This window comes from Hevea brasiliensis, chromosome 4 (assembly GCF_030052815.1).
Source record: "Hevea brasiliensis isolate MT/VB/25A 57/8 chromosome 4, ASM3005281v1, whole genome shotgun sequence".
Taxonomy (NCBI): Eukaryota; Viridiplantae; Streptophyta; class Magnoliopsida; order Malpighiales; family Euphorbiaceae; genus Hevea; species Hevea brasiliensis.
In genome coordinates this window covers 17,690,879-17,700,681 of record NC_079496.1, presented here as the reverse complement: position 1 = coordinate 17,700,681, position 9,803 = coordinate 17,690,879, and the positions used below count along the sequence as shown (strand labels likewise).

At 37.0% G+C, this 9,803-nt stretch overlaps 1 protein-coding gene across 1 annotated transcript; it reads right to left on the bottom strand.

Annotated features, from left to right (window-relative positions):
* Positions 1-6,588: 6,588 nt before the first annotated feature.
* LOC131179414 (uncharacterized mitochondrial protein AtMg00810-like) lies at positions 6,589-7,161 on the bottom strand. The gene has a single exon (XM_058146258.1). The coding sequence runs from the start codon at positions 7,159-7,161 to the stop codon at positions 6,589-6,591; it is 573 nt and encodes a 190-aa protein (XP_058002241.1).
* Positions 7,162-9,803: the final 2,642 nt, after the last annotated feature.

The window sequence follows — 9,803 nt, the reverse complement described above, 5'->3', positions numbered from 1 at the left end:
TTTTGAGGTACTTCAACAATCTATGGATTGGTCTCTACAAAATAAGAGCATTTCCATCCCACTACCAGAGAAACTCCAAGAATACAGTGATTAACAGAGCTCACCCTCCATCCTTCTACAAGCCTAAAATTTCAGCTTTGGGTAAGGAAAACAAAGGGAAATCTATCAACAAAGAGGGGACCGAATTGCATAGACATGGGACTGCTACGAATACTAGCACCTCTGAAGCTTCAGCAGTCAATAATATGAGAGAAATTTTGGACATCTGCCCTGTGTTGCCGAAGGAAACTTACGTGAGCGGTGGTGGTTCGAACCTTCTAATGTGAACCACGACTGACTAGTAGGAGTGCTGAGGGAATTGTCCATCACCAAACTATGGTACTCTCCTTCCAAACTCGTTTTCAGATGGATGGGGTGTTTTCCATAACTGCTACGCCCATGGGAGGAAAAGCTGTCCTCATAACGTTTGAGAATGAAGATGTGAGATATATATATATATATATAGTGGTCAGGGAATTGTCCATCACCAAACTATGGTACTCTCCTTCCAATCTCGTTTTCAGATGGAACGGGTGTATTCCATAACTGCTACGCCTATGGGAGGAAAAGCTGTCCTCTTAACGTTTGAGAATGAAGATGTGATACATATATATATAGTGCTCAGGGAATTGTCCATCGCCAAACTATGGTACTCTCCTTCCAATCTCGTTTTCAGATGGAAGGGGTGTATTCCACAACTGCTACGCCTATGGGAGGAAAAGCTGTCCTCATAACGTACTCTCCTTCCAATCTCGTTTTCAGATGGAAGGGGTGTATTCCATAACTGCTACGCCTATGGGAGAAAAAGCTGTCCTCATAACGTTTGAGAATGAAGATGTGATACACACACACACAGAGACGCGCACACACACACACACACACACACACACACACACACACACACACACATATATATATATAGCAAAGGATGGTTAAACCAATTGTTTGAATCAGTTTGCCCTTGGAGTAAAAAGTGTTAAGAAACATTAAAAAATAAAGGCTTAAAACATGTATTCAAGAACAAGAAATGAAAACATAAATTCTGCAGTATGCAGAATATGGTTCTGAAACACAAAGGAAGAAAGAAATGTATCAAACCAAAAGCTTCACATTAAGAAACAAAAAATAGAGTAGAGATGGAGTGAAAAACATAAATTTTATTAATAAAACAGAGGAATACAAAAACAAATGTTGGAGTTTTTTTTTTTCTTTCTTTTCTTCTCAAACTTACTTTCAGCCTACTTCAAAGCACACTCAAGTCTCTCATTTTCACAGCAGATGCTTCCTTTTTATAGGTAAAGGAATGCCTTTTGCTAGTCAACAAAGCCCATACTTACACCATGCTTAGGTATGGCCCTGTTGCTTTTCTTACACACAAACTAAAAATCTCATCAACTTTCGACACTCCTCCTTGATGGGATTTTTGCTGGAGTTGAATTTTTCATTTTGGATCATAAAGTTCTTCAAGAAAAAAAAGCTCCTCCTTGGTCCCTTCATCAAAGTTCAGCAGTTTATAGACATGCCAAGGTCCCTTCAAACAAAGTTTAGCAGTTATAAGACGTGTTTGGGTCCTCTCTAACTATTTTTGTAGTTTTAGGACATACTTGGGTCTTCTTGAACAATTTTAGCAGTTTTAGGACATGCTTGAGTCCACTCTAACAAGTTTAAGCAGTATAATGACTTGCTAAAGTCTAAATCATCAAGCTTTCTGCCAGTTTAAAGACTTGCAGTTATGCTTCATTAGTTTAAAGACATGAAGGTATGCTTAAACATTTTTCAGCTTTAAGACTTGCTGGTCTCTCAAAGTTTATGCAGTTTATAGATATGCAAAGGTCTCTCCAACATGATTTTTTTTTTTTCCAGTTTAAAGACTTGCTGGTCTTTACATAACATGAAAACTCAAAACTTTCCACCCTTGAAGATGGATGAAAATGGAGGAGAATTATTCTTGATAAAGGTGTGAATTATTCTCAACAAAAATAATCGGAAAAGATTTTGAAACAGGTCCTCAAAGATCATTTGAGCTTTGATACCATGTTAGAAAACATTCAAAAATAAAGGCTCAAAATATCAATTTAAGAACAAGAAATGAAAACATAAATTTTGTAGTATGCAGAATATGGTTCTGAAGCACAAAGGAAGAAAGAAATGTATCAAACCAAAAGCTTCACATTAAGAAACAAAAAAGAGAGTAGAGATGGAGTGAAAAACATAAATTTCACTAATAGAATAGAGGAATACAAAAACAACTGCTGAAATTTTTTTTCTTTATTTTCTTCCTCATTTTCTTATCTCTCTCAAACTTGCTTTTAGCTTTATCTTTATCTCACAACACACTCAAGTCTCTCATTTTCACAGCAGATGCTTCCTTTTTATAGGTAAAGGAATGCCTTTTGCTAGTCAACAAAGCCCATACTTACACCATGCTTAGGTATGGCCCTGTTGCTTTTCTTACACACAAACTAAAAATCTCATCAACTTTTGACACTCCTCCTTGATGGGATTTTTGCTGGAGTTGAATTTTTCATTTTGGATCATAAAGTTCTTCAAGAAAAAAAAGCTCCTCCTTGGTCCCTTCATCAAAGTTCAGCAGTTTATAGACATGCCAAGGTCCTTTCAAACAAAGTTTAGCAGTTTTAAGATGTGTTTGGGTCCTCTCTAACTATTTTAGCAGTTTTAGGACATACCTGCATCTTCTTGAACAATTTCAGCAGTTTTAGGACATGCTTGAGTCCACTCTAACAAGTTTAAGCAGTATAATGACTTGCTAAAGTCTAAATCATCAAGCTTTCTGCTAGTTTAAAGACTTGCAGTTCTGCTTCATTAGTTTAAAGACATGAAGGTATGCTTCAAGATTTTTCAGCTTTAAGACTTGCTGGTCTCTCAAAGTTTATGCAGTTTATAGATATGTAAAGGTCTCTCCAGCATGATTTTTTTTTTTTTTTTTATTTTCAGTTTAAAGACTTGCTAGTCTTTACATAACATGAAAACTCAAAACTTTCCACCCTTGAAGATGGATGAAAATGGAGGAGAATTATTCTTGATAAAGGTGTGAATTATTCTCAACAAAAATAATCGGAAAAGATTTTGAAACAGGTCCTCAAAGATCATTTGAGCTTTGATACCATGTTAGAAAACATTCAAAAATAAAGGCTCAAAATATCAATTTAAGAACAAGAAATGAAAACATAAATTCTGTAGTATGCAGAATATGGTTCTGAAGCACAAAGGAAGAAAGAAATGTATCAAACCAAAAGCTTCACATTAAGAAACAAAAAAGAAAGTAGAGATGGAGTGAAAAACATAAATTTCACTAATAGAATAGAGGAATACAAAAACAACTGCTGAAATTTTTTTTCTTTCTTTTCTTCCTCATTTTCTTATCTCTCTCAAACTTGCTTTCAGCTTTATCTCATAGCACACTCAAGTCTCTCATTTTCACAGCAGATGCTTCCTTTTTATAGGTAAAGGAATGCCTTTTGCTAGCCAACAAAGCCCATACTTACACCATGTTTAGGTATGGCCCTGTTGCTTTTCTTACACACAAACTAAAAATCTCATCAACTTCCAACAAAAAGCACTCTCAAACAAGTAGGTTTGTTTGGATCAAACTTCAGGGAATTCCTTTGTCTTTATAGTACACAGATTTCTTTATATGGGTGAGTTCCTTCTTTGGAGAATTTGTCTCACTAGATGCAAGCATTTCTAAGAAACACATATTAGACATTTGCAAAGATATTGATCTCAACTTCATCTCTTCATTTCATCCATAAGATCATTGCCACTGATGTTGGAAATGTTAAATTCCTTATTACAACAATTGAGGATAATTGTGGAAAAGCATTTATCACCTCAAAGGTTCTTACTCCAACAACAGAGCTCGCAAATGACAGTGTGCAAGAGAGAACTGAGACAGTGGTGCCAAGTCAAGCGACTCGATTGGGGACAGCTTTGACACTCTTAATGAAAGAAGTCTGTAGCATGCTCATAACCCCCCATGTAGCCAATGTGACACTACTTTCATCAATCCTCTACTCATGTTTCTCGAAAAGAGCATAAGTGATGACGCTATCACCCCTTCTTCTCCTATTAACTTGGAGGACATTGAGTTATGGGAGGGAAATTGTCTCCTGGATGTGAAGATATAAGCAATGGGCTCCCATTAAATAACATTAGTCAACACTTAGCCCTTATCCCCTATTCCAACCCAAACTAAGATGAATAGAACCAACCTAATTTGGAGGAACCTATCTTATAGTCGACCAGGCCAAGGAAAAGAAACCCACTCCCTTTCACATTTCAAAATTTGGAAGTCTCTAGAATGTTGAAGTAGAGATGAAAAATCAAACCTTTAGTTTACTTACTTGAAGCCTCTCCTAAACTAAACTAGGGCGGTAAAAAAGGAAGGAAAGCTTCAAAAAAGTGTGGGGCAGATCAATCTAAAGAAAGTGATGCATGCAAGAATGGGGTATATCAACCAGACGAAATTGATATTTGCAGGGTCAATGTTTGACATTCAAGGCCACAAACATCTCAATCTGAAAACCATTTGATGTTAATGCTGAAGCTTTACAGATGCCAAAGTTATGGAATCATTTGTGTTTGTCATTCTTTGATCTTGACGAGGCAATGGTGTTTTTCCTTCTTAATCAAATAAACACGGATAAGGCTTATCTCTCTAGCTTTTGAAAATTAATCTTCAATCCCTCTTTAGTTGGTGTGGCTAGTTATCTTCTCTTTTGCGGTTTTATTTTTTTATTTTTTGTTCACGGCTTCCTTTCTTTTATGGAATGCTAAAGGCCTTGAGGCATGCAAGGAAGCTAATCCACAAAAAGAAGATTGGTTTTGCAATATTTGAGAAACTAAAATGGAGACTATGTCATACCATACGTTGCGAAGTTTCTGGGGAGAAACTGATATCGAATGGGCCGTTGTTGACTCATTGAGAATTTCAAAGGGCGAGGGGGTATACTTATGAGCGAGGAGAAATCTTTGTTTCATTTTGATTTGGTGGATAGTCCTTAGTTTTGAATTATTCTATATGAGAAGTGATGTAATAAGAATAAAAATTCGATTTGAGTTGATTGGGTTTAGGGTCTTGAAGCCCGAATCAAGGTTAGACATCAAGTAATCAAGCAGGATATAAGGTGTTTAGTTAAGGCACCAGATGAGATGCTCGGACAAATAATGAAGTGTTCGGATGAGGTAGGATATCTAAGGAGATCAAAATGAGTGTGTGATCGGGTAAGGAAGGTGCAATCGAGTAAGAGAGAGATGCAAGATGAAAACATATCTTATGTTATAGTGAAGAATATAGGGTATGTTAGCTGGCACCTCCGTAAAAAAGTGAAATCGGTTAGCATAAAATTTCGATTAATCCAAAAAAATAACTATTCCCTACTCTATAAATAAGTGGCATAACTATATTGAAGGTATGCAATTCTTTTACCTTTTTTTTATTGGTATTTGCTATCTTGATATGTACTGCCTTGAGCGTCAGAATGGCCCAACGCAGGACACGACCTCATCTTTTCTCTTGAGTTGCGGGCAACATCCAATTAGGTTTTAACTTAAGGATCCTGGGCAACATCAAGAAGTTATGAAGATTTAGATGCACCTTTGGTCTTCTTTGGAGTCTAGTCTTTTATATATTGATGTCGCATTAAGGGAATCTTCGTGATGTTTCACATGATCCTTTTTCATTTGATGTAATTTTAGATTAGTTGAACTTAATTAAGAAAGAGAGCATATAAAGAATAAAAGAAAATGGGAGAAGATATTTTTTATTGAATAATGATATGCTTAAATATATGAGTTTGCAACTAAAAACCAGAAATAAAAGCAACAAACTTCCTAAACTTTAGCTATTAACTTTAACAACTAGTAAATAATAGAAAATCAAAACAAATCTCCTAGAAACTTAGTCAAAGAGCATATATTGCACTGAATATCAGTTGCAGCACTTACAACCTGATCTTAAAGACACCTGGCATTCAAACCTGAGCTTGTAGCCTTAGTTTCACATGTGCAGCCACCTCTGCTAGCCATGTCAGCAACCATATTAGCAACCCTGTAGCTACTGATGCACACATTCAATACTCCTCCTTGCATCAGTAAGTGGAGATTCCAAGTTTCTCTCTTAGAAACTCAAACCTGCTTCTAGGAAGAGCTTTAGTGAAGATATCTGCTAGTTGGTTTTCAGTCTTACAATACTTCAAGCACACTGCACCATCCTTTTGAACATCTCTAAGAAAGAATAACTTTATACTGAAATGTTTTTTTTTCATGAAAAACTGGATTGTTGGAAATGGCTATACCTGCCTGATTATCCACAAAGACTTTTGTGCTTTCCTTCTGTTCCATATGCAGATCAGCCAATAATTTTCTAAGCCATAAAGCTTGATTCACTGTTGCTGTAGCAGCAATGAACTCTGCTTCAACAGTTGATTGAGCCACTATCTCCTGCTTTTTTGAACTCCATGAAAATACTCTTGATCCAAGTGTGAAGCAATACCCTGAAGTACTTTTCATATCATCATAGGAACCAGCCTAGTCACTATCCGAGAAACCAAGAAACTGAAAATCCTGGCTTTGTTGAAATAAAATTCCATGATCAAGTGTTCCTTTGACATATCTAAGCACACGTTTAGCAACTTTAAGATACAATTCACTAGCACAATGTAAGAATCTGGACAGAATAATCATAGCATGTAGTATGTCAGGTCTTATTATTGTGAGATACATCAAGCAGCCAATAAGACTTCTGTAGTTAGTCTCCTCCACTTTCTCAGTTCCATCTTCCTTGCAAAACTTCTCCTTTTGACCCATAAGAGTGCTCATTGGCTTGCACTCCTCCATTTGGAATTTCTTTAAGATCTCCTTAGCATACTTCATTTGGCATATGAAAATGCCTTGCTGATTTTGTTTGATCTCCATGCCAAGAAAGAATGCCATAGCTCTCAAGTCTATCATCTCAAACACCCTTGTCATTTCTTTCTTGAATTGCTCAATAAGTGTTGCATTGCTTCCTGTCACTAAGAGATCATCTACATAAAGTGAGACAATCACAATATTTTTATTAGCACGCTTAACATAAAGAGTGGACTCACTCAGACTCTTCATAAAGCCTAGGACCAGTAAGTGTTGATCAATTCTGCTGTACCAAGCCCTTGGAGCCTGTTTCAATCCTTATAGAGCTTTCTTAAGGAGATAAACTTTGTTCTCTTGACCCTTTACAACAAATCCCTCTGGTTGTTCAACAAAAATCTCCTCTTGTAGATATCCATTGAGAAAAGCTGATTTAACGTCAAGTTGAAATACCTTCCACCTATTTTGAGTAGCCAATGCTAGCAGCAACCTGATAGTGTCCAATCCTGCTACAGGAGCAAAAGTTTCTGAGTAATCTACACCGAACACTTGTGCATAACCTTTCACCACTAGCCTTGCCTTGTGCTTGTTAATGGAGCCATCTGCATTCAGCTTGGTTCTAAACACCCATTTGACACCAATGACTTTTCTATGCTCAGGTTTATTAACTAGCTCCCATGTCTGATTTTTCTCAATCATTCTCAACTCCTCCTGCATTGCAACCATCCATCTTGGATCATTTTCAGCCTCTTCATATCCTGCTGGTTCAAGAATAGCAACACTGCATCTTTGATAAACATCAGAAAGCAATCTAGTGCCTATTACAGGAGGGTCATCAACTAACTCATCCTAATTTTGTATAGGATCAACAATTAGTTTCTTTTCTGTAGTATTCTAGCTCCATTGCTCATTCTCCATGAAGTGCACATCCCTGCTTATGAGAATTTTCCTTGTGTGTGGTTGGAAAACTCTGTAAGCCTTAGATATTGAGCTATATCACACAAAGATGCCAGACTCAGCTTTCTTATCAAGCTTATCTCTTTTAATCTGTGGCACATGAGTAAAACACGAGCATCCAAACACTTTAAAATTTTGCGAAGAGGGCTTGTAACCATACTAAGCCTCAAAAGGAGTCTTCCCATTCACTGCTTTGGTGGGAAGTCTGTTTAACAGAAATATTGCAGTGTTTGCAGCCTCTGTCCAATACTCCTTAAGTAATCCTTTTTCATAGAGCATGCACCGGACCATTTCCACAATTGTTCTGTTTTTCCTTTCACTCACTCCATTCTGTTGTGGAGTGTATGGAGCAGTGAGTTGATGCTCAATACCTGCTTCATCATAGAACAAGTTAAATTGTTCTGAAGTATATTCTTTGCCATTGTTAGACCTTAGAACTTGAATCTTGCAGCCATTTTGGTTCTCAATCCACTGCTTGAATTTAAAAAAAACTCCTGTAACTTCTGACTTAAATCTGAGAAAATAAATCCAACACATTCTGGTGAAGTCATTAATGAAAACTATGTAATATTTACTCCCTTTAAGTGAAGGAGTTCTTTGAGGTCCAGCCAGATCAGTGTGGATAAGTTACAACTTCTCAGTTGCTCTCCAAGTTGACTGTGAGAAGGGTAATCTTGCTTGCTTGCCAAATTAACAAGCCTTGCAATTTGGCACATCAGCTTCCAAGTGTGGCAATCCCTGAGCTAGCTGCTTCCTTTGCATAGACAAGACTGCTGCATGATGAAAATGACCTAGTCTTTTGTGCTAGGTCTCTGTGTTGCTCATTGCAATAGGATAAGTTGCTTGCTCCTTCTTCATTGGATCTAGTGAGAAGCTTTTGCCTCTCATTTTGATTCTGAAGACTTCCTTATCATTGGCATCCTTGATTAGACATTGCTTATCTTCAAAGATGACTTTAAATCCCTTCTCAAGTAACTGTCCCACACTTAGCAAGTTTTGGTCAATATTAGGTACAAACAAAACATTAGAAATTAAATTTGTACCTGTACAACTTTTAATGGCTACAATTCCCTTTCCTTTGATAGTAATGTGCTCACCTTTTCCAATTCTAACTTTTGATACCTCTGATCTGTCTAGCTCTCTGAAAAGCTCTTGATCATAGGTCATGTGATTGGTAGAACCACTATCCACTAACCAACATTCACTTGAGCTGCTGCTTGCAAAACAGGTTGCTACAAATAACTGCTCTTCCTCCTTCTCCTGGTCTGCAACTTGAGCCTCATTCCTCTGCTGAAAATTGCTTTTGCAGATTCTCTCATGATGCCCCAACTTGTTGCACTTATCACACTTAACATCAGGTCTTCTCCAACACTTAAAGGTGGATAACCCTTTTTGCCACAGTGTCTGCAATAAGGAAATTCTTTGTTGTTTCCTCTACTACTATTGCTGGTGTTAGCACCTGCTTCTGGTGTGCTAGAATTCATCTTTTTGTTTTTCTTGATTTGTAATTTAACTTGCAATGCACCCTCCATAAAACCTTCGTCCCTCATTATTCTTCTTTGTTCTTGGGCCTGCAAAGCATTTAGAAGTTCTGCCAAGCTGATTCTTGATAGATCTTTAGCATTCTCCAAGGAAGAAATGGTAGCTTCAAATCTTTCAGGGATAGTTACTAGTATTTTCTGAACTATTCTTGAATCAGAAAATTTAGAACCAAGTAATCTTACCTTGTTGACAATGCTAAGAAGCTTACTAGCATATTCTTTAATTGTCTCTGACTCTTTCATTTTCTGCATCTCAAATTCTCTGACTAGATTTAGCACTTGCATTCCCTTGAGCCTCTCATCTCCTTCATATTCATTCTTGAGGAAATTCTAGAATTCAAATGCTGATTTCATGGTCATAATTCTAGTGAAAATTGTTGATGAGACAACAGCAAACAA